This window comes from Trypanosoma brucei, chromosome 10 (genome assembly GCF_000002445.2).
Source record: "Trypanosoma brucei brucei TREU927 chromosome 10, whole genome shotgun sequence".
NCBI classification, from domain to species: Eukaryota; Euglenozoa; class Kinetoplastea; order Trypanosomatida; family Trypanosomatidae; genus Trypanosoma; species Trypanosoma brucei.
The window spans coordinates 2,535,353-2,559,729 of NC_007283.1; the positions used below are offsets into that span (position 1 = coordinate 2,535,353).

Sequence of the window (24,377 nt, forward strand, 5' to 3'; positions counted from 1 at the left end):
GAGGGATCTAATGTCAAGGTGGCAAACCAAAGGTCTCCTGATGTAGGATGTTTAGCTGGAAGCGTGTGACACAGCCTTCGTCCCCTCTGCCATCGCGTGCTTCGCGAGGTCAGCAGGCAGCACAAGGCGCACAGCCGTCTGCAACTCGCGAGCGCCCAGGGTCCGCTTCCGGTTCACACGCACGATCGTAGCAGCCTCTGCAGCAATGCGCTCAAACAGGTCGTTCACAAATGAGTTCACGATCTTCATCGTCCGGCTGGTCATCGACATCTGGTTGTTGATCGAGCGGAGTGAGCGGCTGACGTAGACGTTCCATGTGCGCTTGCGCTGGCGCCGCGTCTTCTTCGCCTCCTTGCGCGTCTTGGCCGGTGTGCTCTTAGGAGTGGCCATCGTTCCCTTGTAGATTGTTGATGCGAGTTGCCTGAGGTAGCTTGTAGCGTGAAATCTATGCACACACCAACAAATCGGAGGTAACAGCACCGCAATACAATGTGGAAGAGAAGAAATGAAAAAAGAAGTAGTTGCACTTCAACGCACAGGTAACACGAGGGCAGCGCACGCAAGTCAAAGGGGAGAGGAAGATTATGTGACCGCACAGCAACAGCAGCAGGCGCGGGTAACAGCTGACAGCGACTTCTTTGCCATGACACGCTGCCTTGCATAGCAGTACATAGCGCCTGCGGCCACACCGATACATACACACTGTGAAATGCGCTAGCGGTGCCAAAAGCGAATGCGAATGCCTTCGTGTCAGCGCGTGGACCACACGCACACACACACACACGAAAAGAACGAAGGCAGCGGCACATTCCGGCAAACAGTGAAATCTATCACCACCACAAGGAGAGGATATGGTGGGGGAAAATAAAAAAGGAATATCAATGCCTCACCTGAGGGGCACTGAGGGATCTAATGTCAAGGTGGCAAACCAAAGGTCTCCTGATGTAGGATGTTTAGCTGGAAGCGTGTGACACAGCCTTCGTCCCCTCTGCCATCGCGTGCTTCGCGAGGTCAGCAGGCAGCACAAGGCGCACAGCCGTCTGCAACTCGCGAGCGCCCAGGGTCCGCTTCCGGTTCACACGCACGATCGTAGCAGCCTCTGCAGCAATGCGCTCAAACAGGTCGTTCACAAATGAGTTCACGATCTTCATCGTCCGGCTGGTCATCGACATCTGGCTGTTGATCGAGCGGAGTGAGCGGCTGACGTAGACGTTCCATGTGCGCTTGCGCTGGCGCCGCGTCTTCTTCGCCTCCTTGCGCGTCTTGGCCGGTGTGCTCTTAGGAGTGGCCATCGTTCCCTTGTAGATTGTTGATGCGAGTTGCCTGAGGTCGCTTGTAGCGTGAAATCTATGCACACACCAACAAATCGGAGGTAACAGCACCGCAATACAATGTGGAAGAGAAGAAATGAAAAAAGAAGTAGTTGCACTTCAACGCACAGGTAACACGAGGGCAGCGCACGCAAGTCAAAGGGGAGAGGAAGATTATGTGACCGCACAGCAACAGCAGCAAGCGCGGGTAACAGCTGACAGCGACTTCTTTGCCATGACACGCTGCCTTGCATAGCAGTACATAGCGCCTGCGGCCACACCGATACATACACACTGTGAAATGCGCTAGCGGTGCCAAAAGCGAATGCGAATGCCTTCGTGTCAGCGCGTGGACCACACGCACACACACACACACGAAAAGAACGAAGGCAGCGGCACATTCCGGCAAACAGTGAAATCTATCACCACCACAAGGAGAGGGTATGGTGGGGGGAAAATAAAAAAGGAATATCAATGCCTCACCTGAGGGGCACTGAGGGATCTAATGTCAAGGTGGCAAACCAAAGGTCTCCTGATGTAGGGTGTTTAGCTGGAAGCGTGTGACACAGCCTTCGTCCCCTCTGCCATCGCGTGCTTCGCGAGGTCAGCAGGCAGCACAAGGCGCACAGCCGTCTGCAACTCGCGAGCGCCCAGGGTCCGCTTCCGGTTCACACGCACGATCGTAGCAGCCTCTGCAGCAATGCGCTCAAACAGGTCGTTCACAAATGAGTTCACGATCTTCATCGTCCGGCTGGTCATCGACATCTGGCTGTTGATCGAGCGGAGTGAGCGGCTGACGTAGACGTTCCATGTGCGCTTGCGCTGGCGCCGCGTCTTCTTCGCCTCCTTGCGCGTCTTGGCCGGTGTGCTCTTAGGAGTGGCCATCGTTCCCTTGTAGATTGTTGATGCGAGTTGCCTGAGGTCGCTTGTAGCGTGAAATCTATGCACACACCAACAAATCGGAGGTAACAGCACCGCAATACAATGTGGAAGAGAAGAAATGAAAAAAGAAGTAGTTGCACTTCAACGCACAGGTAACACGAGGGCAGCGCACGCAAGTCAAAGGGGAGAGGAAGATTGTGTGACCGCACAGCAACAGCAGCAGGCGCGGGTAACAGCTGACAGCGACTTCTTTGCCATGACACGCTGCCTTGCATAGCAGTACATAGCGCTTGCGGCCACACCGATACATACACACTGTGAAATGCGCTAGCGGTGCCAAAAGCGAATGCGAATGCCTTCGTGTCAGCGCGTGGACCACACGCACACACACACACACGAAAAGAACGAAGGCAGCGGCACATTCCGGCAAACAGTGAAATCCATCACCACCACAAGGAGAGGGTATGGTGGGGGGAAAATAAAAAAGAAAAGGAATATCAATGCCTCACCTGAGGGGCACTGAGGGATCTAATGTCAAGGTGGCAAACCAAAGGTCTCCTGATGTAGGGTGTTTAGCTGGAAGCGTGTGACACAGCCTTCGTCCCCTCTGCCATCGCGTGCTTCGCGAGGTCAGCAGGCAGCACAAGGCGCACAGCCGTCTGCAACTCGCGAGCGCCCAGGGTCCGCTTCCGGTTCACACGCACGATCGTAGCAGCCTCTGCAGCAATGCGCTCAAACAGGTCGTTCACAAATGAGTTCACGATCTTCATCGTCCGGCTGGTCATCGACATCTGGCTGTTGATCGAGCGGAGTGAGCGGCTGACGTAGACGTTCCATGTGCGCTTGCGCTGGCGCCGCGTCTTCTTCGCCTCCTTGCGCGTCTTAGCCGGTGTGCTCTTAGGAGTGGCCATCGTTCCCTTGTAGATTGTTGATGCGAGTTGCCTGAGGTAGCTTGTAGCGTGAAATCTATGCACACACCAACAAATCGGAGGTAACAGCACCGCAATACAATGTGGAAGAGAAGAAATGAAAAAAGAAGTAGTTGCACTTCAACGCACAGGTAACACGAGGGCAGCGCACGCAAGTCAAAGGGGAGAGGAAGATTATGTGACCGCACAGCAACAGCAGCAAGCGCGGGTAACAGCTGACAGCGACTTCTTTGCCATGACACGCTGCCTTGCATAGCAGTACATAGCGCCTGCGGCCACACCGATACATACACACTGTGAAATGCGCTAGCGGTGCCAAAAGCGAATGCGAATGCCTTCGTGTCAGCGCGTGGACCACACGCACACACACACACACGAAAAGAACGAAGGCAGCGGCACATTCCGGCAAACAGTGAAATCTATCACCACCACAAGGAGAGGGTATGGTGGGGGGAAAATAAAAAAGAAAAGGAATATCAATGCCTCACCTGAGGGGCACTGAGGGATCTAATGTCAAGGTGGCAAACCAAAGGTCTCCTGATGTAGGATGTTTAGCTGGAAGCGTGTGACACAGCCTTCGTCCCCTCTGCCATCGCGTGCTTCGCGAGGTCAGCAGGCAGCACAAGGCGCACAGCCGTCTGCAACTCGCGAGCGCCCAGGGTCCGCTTCCGGTTCACACGCACGATCGTAGCAGCCTCTGCAGCAATGCGCTCAAACAGGTCGTTCACAAATGAGTTCACGATCTTCATCGTCCGGCTGGTCATCGACATCTGGCTGTTGATCGAGCGGAGTGAGCGGCTGACGTAGACGTTCCATGTGCGCTTGCGCTGGCGCCGCGTCTTCTTCGCCTCCTTGCGCGTCTTGGCCGGTGTGCTCTTAGGAGTGGCCATCGTTCCCTTGTAGATTGTTGATGCGAGTTGCCTGAGGTAGCTTGTAGCGTGAAATCTATGCACACACCAACAAATCGGAGGTAACAGCACCGCAATACAATGTGGAAGAGAAGAAATGAAAAAAGAAGTAGTTGCACTTCAACGCACAGGTAACACGAGGGCAGCGCACGCAAGTCAAAGGGGAGAGGAAGATTATGTGACCGCACAGCAACAGCAGCAGGCGCGGGTAACAGCTGACAGCGACTTCTTTGCCATGACACGCTGCCTTGCATAGCAGTACATAGCGCCTGCGGCCACACCGATACATACACACTGTGAAATGCGCTAGCGGTGCCAAAAGCGAATGCGAATGCCTTCGTGTCAGCGCGTGGACCACACGCACACACACACACACGAAAAGAACGAAGGCAGCGGCACATTCCGGCAAACAGTGAAATCTATCACCACCACAAGGAGAGGGTATGGTGGGGGGAAAATAAAAAAGGAATATCAATGCCTCACCTGAGGGGCACTGAGGGATCTAATGTCAAGGTGGCAAACCAAAGGTCTCCTGATGTAGGGTGTTTAGCTGGAAGCGTGTGACACAGCCTTCGTCCCCTCTGCCATCGCGTGCTTCGCGAGGTCAGCAGGCAGCACAAGGCGCACAGCCGTCTGCAACTCGCGAGCGCCCAGGGTCCGCTTTCGGTTCACACGCACGATCGTAGCAGCCTCTGCAGCAATGCGCTCAAACAGGTCGTTCACAAATGAGTTCACGATCTTCATCGTCCGGCTGGTCATCGACATCTGGTTGTTGATCGAGCGGAGTGAGCGGCTGACGTAGACGTTCCATGTGCGCTTGCGCTGGCGCCGCGTCTTCTTCGCCTCCTTGTGCGTCTTAGCCGGTGTGCTCTTAGGAGTGGCCATCGTTCCCTTGTAGATTGTTGATGCGAGTTGCTTGAGGTAGCTTGTAGCGTGAAATCTATGCACACACCAACAAATCGGAGGTAACAGCACCGCAATACAATGTGGAAGAGAAGAAATGAAAAAAGAAGTAGTTGCACTTCAACGCACAGGTAACACGAGGGCAGCGCACGCAAGTCAAAGGGGAGAGGAAGATTATGTGACCGCACAGCAACAGCAGCAAGCGCGGGTAACAGCTGACAGCGACTTCTTTGCCATGACACGCTGCCTTGCATAGCAGTACATAGCGCCTGCGGCCACACCGATACATACACACTGTGAAATGCGCTAGCGGTGCCAAAAGCGAATGCGAATGCCTTCGTGTCAGCGCGTGGACCACACGCACACACACACACACGAAAAGAACGAAGGCAGCGGCACATTCCGGCAAACAGTGAAATCTATCACCACCACAAGGAGAGGGTATGGTGGGGGGAAAATAAAAAAGAAAAGGAATATCAATGCCTCACCTGAGGGGCACTGAGGGATCTAATGTCAAGGTGGCAAACCAAAGGTCTCCTGATGTAGGATGTTTAGCTGGAAGCGTGTGACACAGCCTTCGTCCCCTCTGCCATCGCGTGCTTCGCGAGGTCAGCAGGCAGCACGAGGCGCACAGCCGTCTGCAACTCGCGAGCGCCCAGGGTCCGCTTCCGGTTCACACGCACGATCGTAGCAGCCTCTGCAGCAATGCGCTCAAACAGGTCGTTCACAAATGAGTTCACGATCTTCATCGTCCGGCTGGTCATCGACATCTGGCTGTTGATCGAGCGGAGTGAGCGGCTGACGTAGACGTTCCATGTGCGCTTGCGCTGGCGCCGCGTCTTCTTCGCCTCCTTGCGCGTCTTGGCCGGTGTGCTCTTAGGAGTGGCCATCGTTCCCTTGTAGATTGTTGATGCGAGTTGCCTGAGGTAGCTTGTAGCGTGAAATCTATGCACACACCAACAAATCGGAGGTAACAGCACCGCAATACAATGTGGAAGAGAAGAAATGAAAAAAGAAGTAGTTGCACTTCAACGCACAGGTAACACGAGGGCAGCGCACGCAAGTCAAAGGGGAGAGGAAGATTATGTGACCGCACAGCAACAGCAGCAGGCGCGGGTAACAGCTGACAGCGACTTCTTTGCCATGACACGCTGCCTTGCATAGCAGTACATGGCGCCTGCGGCCACACCGATACATACACACTGTTTGATTATTTTTTTTCGTTTGATTTGTTTTGCGCATCGTAATTCTTGTTTTTTTCTGCCATTACACGTAAAATGGATCCTGTTCCTGTTATGTTATGGAGTTCTGCATGCCACAGCAGGTATGTTTTGCTGTTTTTTGCGTCGCGATCGAGGCAGAAGTAAAGAACTTTCATGAGTGTGTCTTGCTGCCTTTCGTTGATTCCTTGTAGTACGTGTTTTATTTCACTACTGCTGGTCCCTTTGGTGTGGAGTTGACTTGATACTTCTTTTACAGCCGCTGATGTTAGTTGAGAATACGTGGTTTGCTGTATCTGATCCAGAAGTTCTTTTAATTCTTTCATTATTTTCTTTTTCTTAATCCGTATTTGTTGTTAGAGTCGCTTCGGCCAACCTTTGTTTCTAATTTTGTTCTATCTGATATTATTTTTTTTTCTTTGAAGCCTTTTTTCTTTCCGCCGTTGGCGGCTGGGGAGACCGATAAGTTGGTTGAAGATAAGCATGTATTCTCAGGCAAGGGAGTAAATCGTGTAATTGCGGGGCGCTTTTTGTCTTCAACTGCCCCCTGCCGTTAATTAACATCTCAGTTTTTTTTGGATGGTTATCCTGAATTATTTATTTCTGTTCTAATCATATGGTTGAGCGCCAATTGTGTGGAACTAACGGCAGATTACTGTCTTTCGTAGCTTGCCACTTTTTTTTTTGTGTGTGTGTAAAATGTTTAAGGGGCACTTTAAATGTTTTCTTCCACTTGCTTTTCTTGGTAAATGAACTTAATTCCTCGTCAAGTTTGTCAGCAACTGTTAGCAACGCTTCGATCTGCGCCGCAATTACTGCTTTGGCGAAATGAACTGTTAAACCACCTTCTGTATGTGAAGGAATCCCCGTTCTTACCCAACAGAGACAAACAGTTGATTCCTCCACATACACCGCGACAGCATCTGCCGCTATTGCCGCTACGCTCGTACCGACGATGGATGTTATTGCCACACATTCACATTAGCTCGGTCACATATAAACACAGCAGTCCGCAGCGTTCCCTCAGTGCGCCCGCACCAAAGGTTACAAAAGCGAGACAAGATGGCCACGTGACGCCGAACGAAAACGCCCGTCATGTCGTGCATAAAGAGCTCGTACGTTCCACACCGATGGCATCCCCGTTGGCGTTCATTCAACTCCGACCCTAATTTTAAATCCCATTACCTCCCCACTAATACCGTAGCCACACTCGTCACTACGGTAAGCTTATGGCAATTCGATTTTTCTAAATCTATTTATTTCTTCACCCCAGTTCCTTCCCGATAACTTAACCACTCCCAGGAACAAAAGTTCACCCCACTTATTGATGAACAACTGCCTCCCTGAGAAAACCAAGGTGCAAATCCATTTCGACCTCCTTTTTCCCTCCCACCACTGAAGCGAAGTTAAACAGTGCACGAATGAAACCTCAGCTTGCCTTCTTCTTGTTGGAAACATCAGTTTGTGATGCGTCATCTGTTGCTTTCAGTGCCTTCCTGCGCTGCTGAAGCATGTAAGTGTACATTACATAGCTCCCCGCTGGATAGACAACGGCAAGTAGGAGCAAAACAGTGTAGTACCATGAGAAGGAAAAGTTAAGGCGGTTGGGAAGCTCCACCGTCCAGGGCTTTTTCTCCCTGATGTACGGCAGAGCACTTATGAAGCAAGCAATTTCGCCCGTTATACCCATTGGATACAAGACTGTAAATGCGGAATATCGCAACCACGTAACGGGCTTTAGCTTCACGCCCGCAAGGTTTGATGCATAAAACGTGTAGCGAATCACTTCTGCCAGTGACCACGCAACAATCATTTGGGTCGCAAAGGGGCTCATGCGCGCCGCAGTGGGGCCAATCTCCAGGGCACCGTACAACACCAAAAGCCGAGAAAGCACCTGCAGAAGCGTCGTTCCAACCGGGCTACGGACAAGGCCGAACAAGGCGTGCAAAACCTCCAGCACCGCTGCACTTTGAGACACAACGAGCAGCGGAGCAATGAGTGAGTAAACATCAGCGAAACGGCCACCGGTACTGAGGTGCTGCACTATCTTCATGAGAATTGTGGACCATCCCGCCAGCAGCACACCATTATAGGCAAGTAAATATACTTTGGAGAGCATTAGCAGCGGATGTACAAGTGTGAGAAATGTGGTGCTACAGCTGTATAATGATAATTTCAACTTAACTACCATACGCCCCGATGAGAGACAAAAAAAAAAAAATAGCACCATAGCGTGGCATTGATTGTCAACGCGGGTTGGTTGAGCAATCGCTGCATAGGCTCTCAACTGCGAGGAGCTGGGGCACCTCTTGGCGAGTGCCAGGTGTCAGCAAGGGAGAATGAAACATGAAAAAGTCCAATTCACGACTCCGCTGAATTCCGTCAACGCCTCTTTTTCGCACAACCTGTAGCTAATCCCATATCCTCTACAAGACGCTGCCAGTCATTAGCGTTTTGCGACGCCACGTTGGCGTCTTGCTGCCGTTTTGTTTCCCGCCGTACTCGCTTCCGTTCCACATTCTGCGCCCGTCGTCTCGCACGCTCTTCCGAGGTGAGCGTTGATCTCTTACGCAACTGTTGGTAAAAGCGGCCAACACGCACGTGCGAAAGTGGTACCTCCTCAGTGACAGCGCTAGTATCACCACCCGATGGATCCCTCTTCCCAGTAGCTAACTCACCGGCGGCACCGGCACCATCGGTTTCCCCTACCTCTTTTGTCATCTCAACTACATCGCTGAAAGTAAGAATCACAGTGTCGCTGAGTGTCAGTCTCACCACCTTCGCCGACTCGAACCTTCCGCTGCGCGGATTAACCGCATGACACGCCACACCAGAGCGCAAAGTCGTCTCTCCCTCCGCTGCCTGTGGTTGCCACACGCGCAGTTGTTCACTGTAGGTTTCCTCCTCTACGTTGTAGCCTAATATCCATGCCTTGTAGCGGACGCGCTCCAGCGCTGTTTCAGGTTGTACCACGTCAGTGATCACGCAGCTGTACCACATGGCGTTATCAAAATGTACTTCGTAAGGCGCAACTTTACTATAGAGGATGACAGTGTTACCATCGGCGTCAACAACCTTCGTCACGTCCTTCGTTACTTCAATCACCTCCGACGCGTTAAGAGAAGCAACCACAGTCCTCAGTTCGGCCTTCGTTTCATCAATTAGATCGTCCACCTCTTGATCTGCCTCGTTGCTCCGTTTGAGATCAAAGGCCTCTTCCAGGTTAGCCAAGAGACCCTTGTACTCCTTGAGCAAACTCTCTCGCTCCTGCATTAGGCAGTTGCGTCTGCACGCGTGAATGGCAGCGCACCAAGCTGTTGCCGAAATCAAAACAAATACGCACAAACAGCATAGGAGATCATAAGAAGTAAAGTGGAGCAAGATGCACCAGCACACACACAAAGGTGAGGCGCACAAATGTATGAAGGTGGTAGAAGCAGCAGTTGAAAGACAAAAGTCTTCTAACCTAACATCGCGATAGAATGAAACGGTCAACAGATCACCACATTAAGGGCAACGAACAGAACATTGAAAATTTTACATCTATATCCCCTACACATCCGTGCACAGCCAACCTCCCCAAGAAAGCACGGCAATACACTTACATGGTGGGTACGAAGCCGCGAAAAAACCACCAGTACTTTCACAAAACCTTCATGTCTATTCGTCATCACCACCGCTGTGCTCTTGGTTGTCACCAAGAGCCTCTTCGTAGTCACTGTTGCCTATGTTTTCATCATCGCTCTTTTCTGCATCGGCCATATCTTCATCATCACCCTCATCCTCCTCCCTTTCCTCCTCCTCCTCCTTCTCGCGGGCGGCTCGCCTCTCGCGTTCCCGTCTGAGTTCTTCTAGAGCATTGACCAATGACTCCCGTTTCTCCTCCTTCTCGTTGGCTTTCTTCACGGACGCTTCGGTGGCTCGTGCCATAACCCTCGCAGTCTCCATAGACTTGTTGCACTCGCATATCAGAGCGGCAGTCACATTGGGAAAGTCAGGAACCTCCTGTTTTATATCTACACCACTCCTAATAAGAAACTTGACAGCATCATGTGAGCGACCGAGAACCGCCCAATGAAGCGGTGCAGCGGGGTAACTGCTTCTTTTGCTTGGTTTAAACTGAGGTCTTAGGGTACCAGCACCACAATCTTCCACACAGCGGAACGTAAAACCAAAATTCTCTTTCGTTTCTATTACATGCAGCGTACCCGTTGTCTCTAAAAGCTTTGCCACTTTCTGGCGATGTTTCTTCTGCAAATCCATCTGTTTCAAAAGCCCAGTCATTTCTCCAACATTGTCGTCTTCTTCGTCCTCTAGTTTCTCCTCATAAGCCTCACTGGCTTCCTCCTCTGCCTCCTCGTCCCGGAGAAAGGCGGACACAAGTTGTTTCATGCGCTGCACGTCATCATAGTACGCGGCGGTGCACAGATCCCTAGGGCGCATTGTGTTCCCGCTCCACTCTACTCCCACAATTCCCTTATAAGTACCACAACGAAGAAAGAAGAAATGTATAAGGCAGCCAGTTTTGAGGGGGGAAAGAATACCCAAACAAATTACCACAAAAAGTGAGCACACTCCAAGAATGCAGCTCACGTCAGGCACACACAGCAGTAATTAGAAACCAACACAGACCGCACTACTCCAAATAAAGAGTTATCTCCATGTATACGGCACCACGACACTAACTTCACCTCAAGCAGGAGGGGCCCGCCGCGACGCGATCGCCCGGTGTATTTCCTCCCGCGAAGAAAGGCTTTGCGCGAGCGCCTCCCGTTGCGCAAGCATCGCCTGATAATCCGGATTGCTCTGAAGACCATCCACACCACTATAGTCCGTCACAGTGGAGTACTGTGAGAGCACCAATATCTTAAACAGGAGACCCCCGAAGAGGATCGCACAACAAATGTATGCGTTACGCCTTGCGCCATGGAACCCGACTACTTCCTCATACACTGTGAAGGGTTTGTAATATGCACGAGGCATTTCAAGTAAATTTTCCAGCGCACAGACCTTCCCCAGGTCGGAGGACTAGAAAATAAAGAGAGTGAAAAAAAAAAGATGACTGTGCTCAGTGCTCCACATCCTTAATGTTGCCACAGGGGGTGGAGCAATAACGGAGGAAAAGAGGTTAAGAAGGTGTACTATACCACATGCAGTCACTAGTCCTGGCACAACGAAGGTCCATAGTCTGGTAATACGATTGCACAGTAAATAAAAACTGTGCGGCAACTGCTATGTCTCCCGCCCTCATTGTGTTGCGGCTCCCACGATAACAAACAAACGAAACAATGCATCCAACACTACAACAGACGGGTGACGTTATGCAACAACGACAGCACTAAAAAATAGGAGAACACCAAAGCGGAGTGCATACACGTCTCACCATTTCAAACTATGCACCCCACCAGTATTGAGTGTAGCCTCAAATTCACGTTGACGGTCTGTGAAGGTGCAGCTCCAAAGAGATGAACCAACCTGCTTCTCAACCTCCGCGAAAGCCGCTAGCGAAAAAGGTGGCGGTCCATCCCCCACATCGCGGTTGCTGGCCACCGACGTGCCCTCCATCCCACCACGAACTTCCATTGTAGGTTGGCTTCCAGATATATAACTAATAAATGCACTTTTTGCTGCAGCAGTGGTTTCTACATGAGACTGGGTCGTCCCGTTCCGCGCCTGCCCTCCACCGTTCAAGCAGCCCTCCGGGCATGCCATGAGCTCAATGAACGTGTACGATGCAACAGAAGCTAACTTGCGTTTAATGCCACGAACAGTGTTTTGAATTTGCTGGAACCCATACGCCACGCAGAACACCTCACCGGGGTTGCTAGGGCTCGTAGTCAAGTGATGATTGGCATTCCTCTTCATCTCGTAGTGAATATCACGTGGAGCCAACTCTAAGCCGTGTAGCTCACACGCGGCGCGGTGCATGGCGTAACGGTGGTAACCACCACTCCCTTCCATAGTCGCAGCGAATGAACGCTTCGGTTCCTCTGGGGGAAGTATCGGCAAGGGCTCCAAATCGGAATCCAGCGGCGCCTGCCACGGAAGTGAGGGGTCCACTTCAAGCATCCAATCCAGTAACTCCTGCGTGCTCAAAACAAAGTCAGTGTACCGCTCACCACTGACAGAAGATCCATCTCTTGCTGCCTCAAGCTTACGGTCAAAGCAGGGTTGTACAGACACGTGACACATCTGTGGGATAAGTGTCTTGGAGTAGCATCCTGCAATACCCTGCGGTGACATCACTGGACATAATAAGGGCAAGATCGCTGCCCCTTGCTTCTCACAATAGCATACCCAACCGGGGCAAGCCGAAACTATTAAGGGAAGCCTCTCGCGTTCACATCTCACTCGGCGACAGTACTCCTCCGCCGTCTTCTCAACAGAGATGCGCAATGCCCAGTGAAGATCTGAAACATAGCGAGCGTTCAAAACAGCACGAAAAAACCCGCTTACTATATGAAAAGCCCTCTGTACATCTGTTTTAAGAAAGGCTGCGATAGAAGCGGCCGATTGATCACTAATCGTTACGAAGAACGGCCTTGTGGGATCGAGCGCACGGTCCTTCAAGAGTTCCTCACGAGATTGAGAAGTGATAAGAATGGTCTCTGCTGTTGTCACACAACCACTGCACGCCAGACAGTCTTGGAGGGTTATCTTCACTGCTTCATTACCGGCACCGTGTCTCTTAACCGAGTCATCACTTGTCCCTCCCTGAAGCTTTGTTGGGAGTATGCACGCCTCAGATGGAGCAATGTAATCCATCCCTGCCAACATGAGTGAGGCGGAGAAATTGTTGGCCGACATCGCTCCGTCTGGAAGCACGAAGTAACTGTCATGTAATGAATTAAATCGAAAATAAAGAAACAGAAGATTGGAACACGCATTTTTGAAGATAGTTGCAGCACTGTAGTAAAGAAGACAGCAACCGCCTCGCCAAAGCACGACTGAGTAATCACAGGTGGCATATGCGCAAGAGCTCCGCTAAGCAGATGCACAGGGACGAGAAGAAGGAAAAAAAAAGTATACCGTCAGCCACATTCCTCCGCGTCAGGAAAAGGCAAACCGCCGCAAAAGGTTTTGTGGACAATAAAGGGCGTGGAAGAAACTTAAAGGCACAAAAGGGAAGAAACCGGAGGGACAACGAGTTATACATACCCGGTAAAGGAAGTTTTAGCAAACCCAGAAAACTAGAAGGCAGAAGGGGCGTCCCCTCTTCAGTGTGCTTGCTTCACTTTCACCGAGACACTTTATTACTTTTCACGGTAGCGCACACACTAACAATTCACAATATATGTTCATATACAAAAATATATGTGGTGTTGTAAAACATGAATGACAGGCGTAGTGTCTCATCGTCCCTCCGTCAACATATTCCTCGGTGCTCTACAGCGGGAACTCGGGGCCATGATAAAAATAATGATAACCCCCTCCCCCGCCCCCTCCTTCAAAAAGGTGCAGCACAAAAATAGCAGGGTGCATATGCAACCAGTAACATGTTAACTCCGTAAGCACCCGAAGGAACACACACAGGTACGCATATACATGTGTACATCCAAATCAATGGGCGCACGTGCAGGTGCATGTGCGCGTATATGAAATGTCTCCCCGTGAGGGCTAGTTGAGACATGACAAAGGGGGAACACTCAAAAATAAGCAGAGTAACAACAAATAAGAAAAAAGAAGAAACTATTGACCCTGATTCAAACTTAAAACACGCAGCGTCACTTATTCGGTGGTGCAAATAAATATTTATTTATACGGATGGGAAATCCTATGAATAAAAAGGCACAAACCCTACTGCGACTCACACGAAGGGCCTCATGCATGCACACCCCTTCCAACCTTAAAAATAAAAATAAAAACGATTCCTATTCATATATATATGTATATGCGCGTATGATTCTACCTGTTGATTAACATGCATAGGTATGTAAATATGTACATGATTGCATCCCTTGCCATTTTGAAGGGACATACGGGCGCGCGCGCAAGCATACTTATACCTATACTCGCAGAAAAACACGCGCACGTAGTGGTTCTGTATTTGTGAAGCTGATGAAAAACGATTAAGGGGCTGTTACGGCTCCGAACAGATCTTCAACAACTCCGCCAGGCCCGACACGCTCGCAGGTGGTTCAACATATTCAGTTGGTGCGAGCTGCCGCCCTAACCTTTTCCAAGTGTTCCTCATATTCCTGTAGCCGCTGCAAGAAAGCCAGGTTAAGGGAAATGCATGGCCGCTTATCCTTCACATCATTGTGCGCATCACAAAACGACATCCCCTCCGACTCCATTAAGTACGCCACTACGATAGCGGCACTTCTGGACATGCCGCGGCGGCAGTAAACTAAAATACGGCCATTGCGAGTTGCGCCCCGAATAAATTCGAAGGCGTCCTCAAAGTGATGTACAATATCTTCATCGAGAGAATCACTCAGTGGGATGGACTTGCTCGTAACAAATGGTACAGACTCGACACGATGCATCTCCTCTGTGTCCACCAACTCGCGTGCGACGTTCAGCGTGTGTGTAATACACATCTGACGCAGTAACTTTTCATCTGCGGCATCGCGCCATGTACCAACAAAAATCCTTTCACTGATACCACTCATAGGCACGCATTTGGCAGCGCTACAAGTCTCGTTGAGCTCTTCCTCAAGCGCGCGTTCCGCGCATTGATACACAAGCTCCAGGTTAAACGCAGGAAGACAATTCTTCGACAGTCGCTCGCGAAACTTCAGCATGCGCCCACACAGCAGAGAAAACGGATAATAATAACAATAACAAATATATATATATATATATATATTAATGAAAAAAGAGTAAAAATAAAATGAAATAATGAAGCTTGTTGACGTTTTCAAAAAATTAAATAAAGAGTCAGGGCACTGTTCGGCGTTGTGCCTTAACACACACTGTTACTCTCGCTTGAATGCCGCTCACTTCCACTCTGTGACCAGTGGCGGGTCGTACGAAAGGCAAAGGGATGGTACACAAACAAGTGAATAAAATGTACCAAAGATCGTAGCAACTGGTGTGAAGCACAGTTAACGGAAAGAGTTTTCGTGTGCAATATCTTGGTGACCGCTCCTCTCGTCCAATATTTGCTCAGTCGTTACCAATCTGACCCGCCCCTAGCGAGGTTCAAACCGCGTGTACGCGCGTATGGATATGGATGCGCAGACCAAGGTGCTTTGCGCAGCTGTATTCGCTAGCTGGCCGCAGCGACGCTGCAATATACGACCGAACACTCAGAAACAGGTCCCCAATTCGCGCACAACAATAGACGATTACGGTTGTGGTGTATATGTATGTATAAGCGTCACACAATAGACTGAAAGTAGTTTGTTAGCACCCCGCTTTTAATGAGTAAAACGCACGCACACACTGGGGCTTTCTCGGCTCTCCCTTACCACCTGCCTAGTAGATAGAGAGGGATGGAAGAGAAACCTACGTACTTCAAGGCTTTCCTCCCCGTATATTAGGCTGAGGCCTGAATCTACCAAAATCGGGATATAAAGGTTTCCCCACCTACACACTAATACACTAAAATTGCACGTTGCTTTCTCCTAATCTTTCTCCGTTTATGGTAACGCTACACACATTAAATGGGTTCACGAGCATGGCAAACCGCGGTGTCGATGTGGCGTGGAAACGATGAAATAAGTAAGGAAAAAAAAAGAGGAATCTATACGGCACCCCACCTTACCCAGAAGCAAACAAAGACAGCAGCTCTCGGTACGGTAATACCCGTTCAATACGTAGTGCAGTATTATTGTACACGGGCAGAGCAGCACTTCTCCCCGCCCACACACACCCAGGTTCATCACCTCTCCCTTCCGCACGAGCTGGTGCCCACCCAAAAGCTGTAAGCCAACACTGCCTGCATTTCTTTTCCCTTCATTACTATGTCGAGCCAGTGCATTTAACGACAAACTCCCTCGATACCCCGTCCAAAGTATAACGAGTAGACGCTTTCTTTGTTAAATCACACAAGCGGAATGGAAAGCTGGACACTGTCCGAAATGCAACAGGGCCAGTCACCCGCCGCAGTCCTCCTCGACATCAACTCCAGCAACTCGTCACACAGAAAGTCACCAGCAGCACTGGGAGAAGCACTCAGCAATTGAGCCTCCACATCAGCCAGCCGCCTGCCATGCCGCTCGTCTGCTGCACCAGCAACCTCCATACGATCTTCAGAGCGGACGGCTTCACAATGCTCGCATTGGGGTACCTGAGAAGTTCGACTGAACTTACCGCAGCAAACACAGCACCACGGCGCATATTGCAGTGTTATCGTGTCAGCGGACCTCCGCGTCCCGCAGCCGTGCCGCTGGCAGTAGCCGTCCCAGCTGTTGTTCACACTCCTGCATACGACGCACTGCCAAACATGTACCTCCGTCGATGGTACAGCAGGATGCAGTGCATAACAGCGGCGGCAACACCATCCGTGCACGGCCACGTCGCCACAAACCCCGCAGGTCCACGCCTCGTGGCGATTGAACAAAACTGGATCTAGGCGATGTACCCCACAATGCATGCACACGTCGCTGCAATTCCTCTCCGGTTTAGTCTGAAGGAGAACCCCCTCATCATCGCGGTGGTTATGACGGCCCCCGCACGCGTGGCAGTGCCAAGGCACGTCAGGAAGTAAAGGGAGAAACTGCGAGAGCATACCCATGGGCCGCTGGCAGTTTTGGCAGCTTCTGGCACTGTCTGGTGTGAGGGAATGGCAAAATGGGCAGCGCCACAGACGCCTCTCAAACGCAGCCACATCCCTAGGATGTGGGGCGGCACACGCTGGACACTCGTCTCGCAACCCCAGACGACGAAGACGAAGCCGCCACCATTCGCGGCAGTAGACACATACACAACTTGCATCCGCCTTCCCGAAACTGCACACACTGCACCACCGACGAAGCGGACTGTTCACGGCACCACAACCACATTTCCACTCAAAAAAACTTGCCGCCCAACCCGTATCGCCAGCACCACAGTCCATACAAGTTTGAACCTTTGAATTGTTTCTGGAGACCCCCAGTTGAGAATAAGAATGGCAATAATCACACGCCCAAAGGCACGGTGTTGCGGCGCCACCGTGGGTCTTTACACACAACACTCTGTTGTCATGCTCCACAGAGAGCCCGCGAGGATGGGGATGGCTACAAGCAAAGCAGGTATCAATGTAATCCCCCGAAGAAGACACCCAAGAACAATGAGGACACGTCCATGCATGTTCGACCAAATGACGCGAAACACAAGCAGCGCACGAAACAGCCCCCAACTGGATGGGATTCACGCATTCACAACCACAAGTCCACGAAGACGCGGCCTTCATCCCTGCCTTAAGCCCCTCTGCCTCACGCTCTAGCTGATTTAGCGAGAGCCAAGGTAGGAAGCTGGTTAAGTGCGTTAGGGGAGCGTCACAGATGGTCATACGCAGCGGTCTCCCAATCAGTAATCCCCATTTCACCAGTTCACCAGCATACTTCCCCAGGGCGGATGCAGACCGTACAACATCAAACAACGCGGAGGCTATGCGTGCGCCTAAATTCACTATTCCGTAGTGTGCCGCGCGGCGATGATGCGGATGACCACTGGCAGCAACGTACATCTCATCTCCAACAATCTTCCGATGGCTAAGTAGCACCTCCAACTCATTCCAAATAAAGCTGCGTCGATTGTCCCGCGCCTCCGCGATGGCCTCCTCACAGAGCAGTAATTCCAACACGGCGGCCACAGTACAAACGTCCAAAAGTCCTCTCATCGGACCGAAGTGTAGCGCCTTACACTTGGCTAACATACTGCTTACACCAGCATCCCGGAGGACCCTCAACAAACTACAAGCGGCGACTGCTGCAGAATCGCATGCCGAAGATGCTCCAGCTCCACCTGAGTTTCCCCCCTCTTTGCAAAAAGAACGAAACACACTCATCATCGTTAATATGGCTTCTCGGTAGCGATCACCTTCCGCGTTGTCGTTCCTGGCGAAGACGCATGCGTTCATGAGAATCCCCGCTGGCCGTGTCATCAACGCTGAGATGTCAGTTACCTTCCAATTCAGTTGACGGAAGAGCTTTCGAAAAGCAAACGCCGCGTACTCAAGTGTTGATGCCCACCGCTCATCACGACCCATTCCTGACTCCCGTCGCCCAGGTATTGTGAGGTAATATTCAAACACATCAACGTCATTCACCAAAGCGGTGCCACACGTAGGCATAACGAGTTCCTCACCCTCAACAGCAGCACGGAAGAACTCTGCATACTGAAGGAGTCGGCACTGCTCAGAGTACAGCTTACGAAGCTTGCGGACCAGGACGGGTGGCATGCGCGTCACGGTGACGTCATCAGCAAGGGGTGGAAGAAGCTCCTGCAAACGTAAAACATCGGTATAGTAGTCCCGAACAATTGCTAGAAGTTCCCGGTGAGCCTGATCAAAAGCCGATGGCTCCGCAAATGCAGGGTTGGAAGCGATTGCAAAGAACACCTGGTGCCAGTAGTGTAACCGTTCACTTGGTTCAGCTGCCCCGCCATGATCAATGGCGGCACGCCAGGTAGATGGTAGCAAAGAACGCAACGCGGAGACATCTCCTCTTATCACAACTGTCGGCGAGCTCCCCGCACTGTCACGCCACAACCAAGGCAAGTGGTCGTGGTGAACGGAGGGCACTAGGTACCTGGCGATCTCACGTCTCCTGCGCTCATCCATCAGCGCACCTCGTCGGTAGAGCAACTGAAGGAACGGAATTAGCAGGGGGCGGTTGGCATTGTTAAGCAAGGCCTCGGGTGAGTGTTGAATAGCCTCCGTACTGGTGGTGAGCGCCGTAAAGGAAAGTCCATCATCCCACAAATCGGCAGATATAACAAGTTGTAAGTCGCTTGAGGCAGCGCCCATGCCAATCGAGTGCTTTTTCGCATATCGACACGTGGCAAATATGCGCTTTGGGACCCCTGACGGTTTCCTCAGCATGGCGCCGCTCCCATTCGTTAGTTACGCGCAAGCGCATCGACAAAAACACAGGTAAAAACGAAAAAAAAAGAGGCACAAAAAGTTAGAATGAAGAAAAATATGATTTTTCTTTTCAGTGGAAATAAGGAGGTTGGGAAACAGACACGCGGTGGAGGAAGGCAATATTGCAACCATGAATAACAATGGGTACACGCGGAAGGGCTTATTTCCGTTATTGACTGCCATCAAACTGTACAAACCAACCCTGTCGACAAAGGTGGTCCTCCAATGTCTCCCCCCCCCCCTTCTCGACACTTTATTTCTTAAAACGAGAGAGAAGGTGTCAAGACGAGAAAAAAAAAGTGAGCCCTCCTTTCCAAGAAAACCAGGCAGCCAGGTTCGAAGATACAATGAGAGCTACGGACACACGGGGACATTTATGGTCCCGGAAATTCGTGGTGAAGTTACGCGTAGTCCCCCTCCCCCCGGGAGCGGGACAGAAAAAAACGTCTCCACGGAACACCGAGAGCTCCATCATTCCCCTGCACCATGGATATCGGTCACCTCCTTTCCTTCTGCTACCGTGTCCTCCCCTCCCCCCCCCCCACCCCGTCCTAAGTGGGTACCACCTCGAATTCGAAGAGAAATAACAAGAAGGAACGCGCTCTATCCAGACAGGAACAAACATAACCAATCCCTTTTCTTCACGTACGCTCACGCATGGTGAGCAATAGAACATCACCGCTTCCGGACCGAGAAATGAGCATCGTCGCTAACGTCGACCGTCCACGTCTATTCAACCAACACCTCTCACGTTACACCCCTACGCACCCACCAGTTTGTTTTTCATGGTCATCCGCACTCACTCTTCCCTAGTCCGAGTCGTCCCACTCACTGCGCTCCGTTGGGTTCACGTCGAGCCTCTTGTCGTAGACATACCCCGGGTCACCGGGCCGAAGGGCATTCTGCATGAAGCCCTCGTTCATTTTTGCTTTGAACTCCTGAAGGGTGATATCGTCAGCATCATTAAGGTCTACATTCTTCAAGGCCGCCTCTGGATCGCGGTAAAGAAGGCCAACATCAGCCTTATTTACCTCCGGCTCTCCAGTTTTTGCCGAAGTCATATGCTGCTCTTCCTCACCAGTGTTGTGTGCAGCGGGCGCGTTGTCTGAATATCCAATCTGCTGCTTCCAGTCAAACTGAGGTTGAAGAGGACCCTCTGGTTTAACCGTGCTGGCGTGACTCTCCACACTCTTCCGCATCAACTCTTGTAGGCGCTGAAGGTATGAACGTAATTGGGATTCGCTAACCAGCATCCCATGCGAGCGGACCAAGCGCCTGAGCAACGGTGCTATTGGGGAATTCTCATGGAGCAGGCCATCAAGTGGAATGAATCGGCGACGCGGCCTCCCATTATACGTGTAAAATATAAGAATCTCCACCGGCTGAACGCGCAGACCAATACTTTTCACGGCAACAAGTCCATCCTTCAAAGAACTTGACGGGGCGGTTTTGTCGCTTTCCCACCATCGTGAAGGGGTAAAAGAGTCGAGCACAGGTCGTTCAATAAGGTCACTAGCTAGCTCATCGGCACTAATGGAAACGCAGCCCTTCTCGTTAAGGTCCTTCACTCGACAAGATGCAAACCGTTCCAGAACAGTGCTCGGGATGTTGCTAGTTAGCATGGCGGCACTCGTGACGATAGCATCTGCATACTCGCTAACCCTGCAACCTTGTGGATACAAACTGAGTGTCACCTCACGGGCCTCCTGCACGTCATTATCGCGTTCCCCACGCAAACGCTGCCTCAGCGAAGCATAGCGTTTGGTCATATCTTGGTACCACTGGGTACCGCTCAATGTCGCCAAACTGAGGTAATTGGAAGAGTCATCACTGCCACAACAGCTGCTGCGGGTACGCAAAACTAACTCGTGAAATGCTTTCAGAGGTTCCTCGCTGTACTTCGCGTAGAGGTGACACACAAAAACTGACAGTTCCAGTCCCAGATCAGACACAAACTGCATTTGCTGCACCGCCTGTTCCCCCTCTCCTGATTCTTGGACATGTCCAAAAGCCAAAACAAAAAAGAAGGTTGCACCCGTGCCAAATAAGAACAAAGACGCAGGAATATGTAAAACAAAGCGAAAAGGAAAGAAATCGAACGCCGGCCTACAAAGCAGTCACCCCGTATGCAGAACGCGACAAAACACCATTAGATCATATTTCCACGCACACACAAACACAAACACACAACAGCAGATACGGCAGAAAAGAAGTGAGAGAACGTAGGACCTACATGCAGCGTCGGTACTGAGAAACACAAGGGCACATCCAACCCCTTCCACCTCGCCTAAGTGGGTACACACACGCCTCCACGCACCCATCACATCCTGTGGTTTACCATACAAACACGTGCAGCCCCCTTGGTCTCCATTTGTCTCTCGACCTTTTGCTTGCACAGCGGCACCCTCAGCCGTTCACGGGCGCAGGCAACAGCTGTACACGTGTAACGCTACAGCTGAGGGCACCGTTTATCTTAAATTCCGTCGCGGCCGCTTCCTTCTCCGTCTCTCGTAAGTATTGTTTCCCGCACCCCGCAGTACAGGGGGGTCAAGCCACGACAACATCTTCAATCGCACCAGTTCACGCTGTCTCACACCCTCTTGGTGGCTGGCGGCCCGTCTATTCGCATCGATGCGTGCAAGCACCGTGGCGGTGCTAGATACAAGACGCAACGCCTTGGGCCGAAGCTGCGGCGGGTGGTTAACAACAAAATCAGAATTACTTAAAAATCCAGTGGTTTTAAGCGCGATACCGCTACTGTTGGCGCGCGTGCTACCGAGCCGAGACAATTCTGTTGGATCCATAGCTGCAAGCGGTGCTACGCCCCCTGCAATAGCGAAGAGCTGGGAGGTGATCCCAGTGCCAAGAAAGGCACAAAGGTTTGGACAGATGAGTGGCATCGACCGCTGGATGTATTCCAGAAAGGTTTGCTTCGCCGCTTCGAGTGTTTCTATCTCCTGACACGCTTCGAGCACACGCTGCAGCTCCTCAGGTGACAGCTCACGTCCTGTGGTAGTCGATGCGCAAGCGATGATAACAGCGGTAAGCTGCGAGGGCACCAACTCATCAAGCTGATCAATTACCTGAGAAAGGTCCATATTGTTCTGCAGAAGCTGCACCACACGTGCATAGAGAAGACCGGAAGTAAAAAACATGGCAAGCTCTGGAAACCGCTGACTGTAGTGAGCCCGTGCGTAAACAACCGCCTTACTCTTTTCAACCTCAATGCGCAGTACAAGGTTGCTTGAGTCAATCACAAACTGATATTCGGGGTCATCCGGCGTTATCGTGTTCTTCACGTTTTCCTGCTCACTGTAGTCGCTAAGTTTCTGCAGCATACTGCTCATATGGCCAGACCGCAGCAATGCAGTTACTTCCTTCACGCTATTGTGTCGTCTTGCATCATCATCTGACGCAATGGACTCCCCTACACCAATTGTCTCCTCCAAATAAATGTCCAGACCTTCATCTCTCCTGCTCTGGAGGTCGTCAACTCGCTCACCGAAACCATCCCATCCGGTTTCGATATAGCTCATCTTGGCCAGGCTAAGCAGCACAGGGGTGAGAAGTTAAAAAAAAAAACAGAAGAGGAAGCCAAGGGTCAGCAGGAATTTATCACCATCAAAATGCAACACAAGCAGAACGTTAAACCACATAATTATAACAAAACGGTTTCAGTCCATATTTCCTCTCACACTACTTCTCACTCCGCTTTCCCTGGTGATGCCAAGACATGCCATGGCACCCTTCGTGAAGTGCATATATTCTCCTTTTTTTCTTTTTATTTCATCCCGACTGACGACGGCGACGGTGAGAGGGAGGAAAGGAAGAGAGAAAAATGGCAATCAGTAAAGGGAAAAAAGTAAAATAAAAAGAGCGGCACCATATGAAAAACAGAGGGCAGGGGAATGTGGAACCGCGTGGACGCGCCTAATAACCGTCATCCGTATCATTCCAACTACTGCCCAGCGGGTCGCCAACATCACTATCTCCACAAAACCCAGAGCTCCCCCAAACGCCACGAGGCCTGTGACATCTCTCGTCGTCATATGTACCTGCTGTACTCATCCCATCCGTCCGGATACTGTTACTGCTACTAGTTTCATCTGGGTACTCATTGGCAGAAAAGTCAGCAGCATTGCTGTCGTACTCATCGTCTTTGCGATGGTCAGGATATAAGTACAACTCAGGATCGATAGCCCCTTGCTCGTCCAGGAGAAAGTCGTCATAATTTTTTTGCAGGGCGTCGTAAAGTAACAGTTCAGCTTTATTAACGGCCACACTGCGGTTAGCCAGCGACTCACCAAAAGAAAGAACATAATCATGGTACGTCCCTTCGCGGTGCCGCTTTCGCTCCGACCTGAAGGCAAAATAAGGCTTCACACAAGAGACCGCAGTTGATTCTCCATCGTCATCATCCGTTATGCGCAGATTACCAAATCCAAACACGTCATCCTCCTTCATGTTTTTGTCCCCTTCTTCTTCGTTCACTTCGCCCACAGCGTCAGCCGCTGCACCCTTGTCAAGGATATATACCGACCAGCTTCCCTCACTGTCAATCGCCACTGAATCTCCAGGACCGACTAACACATCACCAACGATAGAAGAGACCGGAACTACACCCACTTCACCCGATTTTTTCCCTACAACTTGGCAATCCATCACCAGGTTTCCCTGGGCATCCCACACCCGCTCAACAGACAAAGCGGTATTCGAAGGCAGAACCGCAGAATTCGCCAGAGCATAAGTCTTATCATCCCCTGCTGCGCCGCACGCGCCACGTTCGAGCAAACGAAAAAAAAGCACTCGTCGCTGACACTCATCTTCCACGCTACCCGACGCACGTGGTGTCGGCGGTGCATCCAACGCATCATTCTTCGTGTTATTAGACGCGTCGCAGCCGACCCTCACACCTCGGCTTGAATCCAGGCGCACACGCAGTAGTGGTGGGGCCACTAACTCACCACTCTCACTTGCGGTGCACCTCGAACGTTTTATGCGCATGATGATCCCCTGAGATCCTACTGTCGGAGGGAGCACACGCATAACCTCGTTCATCTTTAAGTGTGCGACTACGCACTACCTCACAAAGCAGTGGAAAGGGGCGGTTATGCAAGAAGGGGTGAAAAGAAGGGGGATTGGAGAAGAGAAAAAACGAAGATGCGGGGGGAAAGGCTCCTAGCGCATCGGTGGGAGAGGCACGAAATGGA

The 24,377-nt window shown here is 51.2% G+C and overlaps 19 protein-coding genes across 19 annotated transcripts, besides 3 other annotated features; 1 reads left to right on the top strand and 18 right to left on the bottom strand.

Annotated features, from left to right (window-relative positions):
- Positions 1-6,138: part of a repeat region that runs on past the window's edge.
- On the bottom strand, positions 52-390 carry Tb10.406.0390 (histone H2B, putative; the record flags this gene model as incomplete). Its single annotated transcript, XM_818180.1, has 1 exon — positions 52-390. One exon carries the CDS (start codon positions 388-390, stop codon positions 52-54), a length of 339 nt encoding a protein of 112 aa, XP_823273.1.
- On the bottom strand, positions 954-1,292 carry Tb10.406.0380 (histone H2B, putative; the record flags this gene model as incomplete). Its single annotated transcript, XM_818181.1, has 1 exon — positions 954-1,292. The coding sequence occupies one exon, from the start codon at positions 1,290-1,292 to the stop codon at positions 954-956; it is 339 nt and encodes a 112-aa protein (XP_823274.1).
- On the bottom strand, positions 1,857-2,195 carry Tb10.406.0370 (histone H2B, putative; the record flags this gene model as incomplete). The annotated part of the gene is made up of 1 exon (XM_818182.1): positions 1,857-2,195. One exon carries the CDS (start codon positions 2,193-2,195, stop codon positions 1,857-1,859), a length of 339 nt encoding a protein of 112 aa, XP_823275.1.
- Tb10.406.0360 (histone H2B, putative) lies at positions 2,765-3,103 on the bottom strand (the record flags this gene model as incomplete). The annotated part of the gene is made up of 1 exon (XM_818183.1): positions 2,765-3,103. One exon carries the CDS (start codon positions 3,101-3,103, stop codon positions 2,765-2,767), a length of 339 nt encoding a protein of 112 aa, XP_823276.1.
- Positions 3,673-4,011, bottom strand: Tb10.406.0350 (histone H2B, putative; the record flags this gene model as incomplete). The annotated part of the gene is made up of 1 exon (XM_818184.1): positions 3,673-4,011. One exon carries the CDS (start codon positions 4,009-4,011, stop codon positions 3,673-3,675), a length of 339 nt encoding a protein of 112 aa, XP_823277.1.
- Positions 4,576-4,914, bottom strand: Tb10.406.0340 (histone H2B, putative; the record flags this gene model as incomplete). Its single annotated transcript, XM_818185.1, has 1 exon — positions 4,576-4,914. One exon carries the CDS (start codon positions 4,912-4,914, stop codon positions 4,576-4,578), a length of 339 nt encoding a protein of 112 aa, XP_823278.1.
- Tb10.406.0330 (histone H2B, putative) lies at positions 5,484-5,822 on the bottom strand (the record flags this gene model as incomplete). The annotated part of the gene is made up of 1 exon (XM_818186.1): positions 5,484-5,822. The coding sequence occupies one exon, from the start codon at positions 5,820-5,822 to the stop codon at positions 5,484-5,486; it is 339 nt and encodes a 112-aa protein (XP_823279.1).
- Positions 6,139-6,142: 4 nt separating the features above from the next.
- Tb10.406.0320 (ARP2/3 complex 16kDa subunit, putative) lies at positions 6,143-6,478 on the bottom strand (the record flags this gene model as incomplete). The annotated part of the gene is made up of 1 exon (XM_818187.1): positions 6,143-6,478. One exon carries the CDS (start codon positions 6,476-6,478, stop codon positions 6,143-6,145), a length of 336 nt encoding a protein of 111 aa, XP_823280.1.
- Positions 6,479-7,581: 1,103 nt separating this feature from the next.
- Tb10.406.0290 (protein tyrosine phosphatase, putative) lies at positions 7,582-8,382 on the bottom strand (the record flags this gene model as incomplete). The annotated part of the gene is made up of 1 exon (XM_818188.1): positions 7,582-8,382. The coding sequence occupies one exon, from the start codon at positions 8,380-8,382 to the stop codon at positions 7,582-7,584; it is 801 nt and encodes a 266-aa protein (XP_823281.1).
- A 152-nt stretch (positions 8,383-8,534) lies between these two features.
- Tb10.406.0280 (hypothetical protein, conserved) lies at positions 8,535-9,425 on the bottom strand (the record flags this gene model as incomplete). The annotated part of the gene is made up of 1 exon (XM_818189.1): positions 8,535-9,425. The coding sequence occupies one exon, from the start codon at positions 9,423-9,425 to the stop codon at positions 8,535-8,537; it is 891 nt and encodes a 296-aa protein (XP_823282.1).
- A 387-nt stretch (positions 9,426-9,812) lies between these two features.
- Positions 9,813-10,595, bottom strand: Tb10.406.0270 (hypothetical protein, conserved; the record flags this gene model as incomplete). The annotated part of the gene is made up of 1 exon (XM_818190.1): positions 9,813-10,595. One exon carries the CDS (start codon positions 10,593-10,595, stop codon positions 9,813-9,815), a length of 783 nt encoding a protein of 260 aa, XP_823283.1.
- Positions 9,929-9,965: a microsatellite.
- Positions 10,596-10,844: 249 nt separating the features above from the next.
- Positions 10,845-11,135, bottom strand: Tb10.406.0265 (hypothetical protein, conserved; the record flags this gene model as incomplete). Its single annotated transcript, XM_818191.1, has 1 exon — positions 10,845-11,135. One exon carries the CDS (start codon positions 11,133-11,135, stop codon positions 10,845-10,847), a length of 291 nt encoding a protein of 96 aa, XP_823284.1.
- Positions 11,136-11,531: 396 nt separating this feature from the next.
- On the bottom strand, positions 11,532-12,959 carry Tb10.406.0260 (iron-containing hydrogenase, putative; the record flags this gene model as incomplete). Its single annotated transcript, XM_818192.1, has 1 exon — positions 11,532-12,959. The coding sequence occupies one exon, from the start codon at positions 12,957-12,959 to the stop codon at positions 11,532-11,534; it is 1,428 nt and encodes a 475-aa protein (XP_823285.1).
- Positions 12,960-13,120: 161 nt separating this feature from the next.
- On the top strand, positions 13,121-13,480 carry Tb10.406.0250 (hypothetical protein, unlikely; the record flags this gene model as incomplete). The annotated part of the gene is made up of 1 exon (XM_818193.1): positions 13,121-13,480. One exon carries the CDS (start codon positions 13,121-13,123, stop codon positions 13,478-13,480), a length of 360 nt encoding a protein of 119 aa, XP_823286.1.
- Positions 13,481-14,299: 819 nt separating this feature from the next.
- Tb10.406.0240 (dual specificity protein phosphatase, putative) lies at positions 14,300-14,899 on the bottom strand (the record flags this gene model as incomplete). Its single annotated transcript, XM_818194.1, has 1 exon — positions 14,300-14,899. The coding sequence occupies one exon, from the start codon at positions 14,897-14,899 to the stop codon at positions 14,300-14,302; it is 600 nt and encodes a 199-aa protein (XP_823287.1).
- Positions 14,900-14,942: 43 nt separating this feature from the next.
- Positions 14,943-14,964: a microsatellite.
- Positions 14,965-16,143: 1,179 nt separating this feature from the next.
- Positions 16,144-19,125, bottom strand: Tb10.406.0230 (hypothetical protein, conserved; the record flags this gene model as incomplete). Its single annotated transcript, XM_818195.1, has 1 exon — positions 16,144-19,125. One exon carries the CDS (start codon positions 19,123-19,125, stop codon positions 16,144-16,146), a length of 2,982 nt encoding a protein of 993 aa, XP_823288.1.
- Positions 19,126-19,976: 851 nt separating this feature from the next.
- On the bottom strand, positions 19,977-21,128 carry Tb10.406.0210 (hypothetical protein, conserved; the record flags this gene model as incomplete). The annotated part of the gene is made up of 1 exon (XM_818196.1): positions 19,977-21,128. The coding sequence occupies one exon, from the start codon at positions 21,126-21,128 to the stop codon at positions 19,977-19,979; it is 1,152 nt and encodes a 383-aa protein (XP_823289.1).
- A 507-nt stretch (positions 21,129-21,635) lies between these two features.
- Tb10.406.0200 (trans-splicing factor, putative) lies at positions 21,636-22,703 on the bottom strand (the record flags this gene model as incomplete). The annotated part of the gene is made up of 1 exon (XM_818197.1): positions 21,636-22,703. One exon carries the CDS (start codon positions 22,701-22,703, stop codon positions 21,636-21,638), a length of 1,068 nt encoding a protein of 355 aa, XP_823290.1.
- A 394-nt stretch (positions 22,704-23,097) lies between these two features.
- On the bottom strand, positions 23,098-24,171 carry Tb10.406.0190 (hypothetical protein, conserved; the record flags this gene model as incomplete). The annotated part of the gene is made up of 1 exon (XM_818198.1): positions 23,098-24,171. The coding sequence occupies one exon, from the start codon at positions 24,169-24,171 to the stop codon at positions 23,098-23,100; it is 1,074 nt and encodes a 357-aa protein (XP_823291.1).
- Between the last annotated feature and the right edge of the window lie 206 nt (positions 24,172-24,377).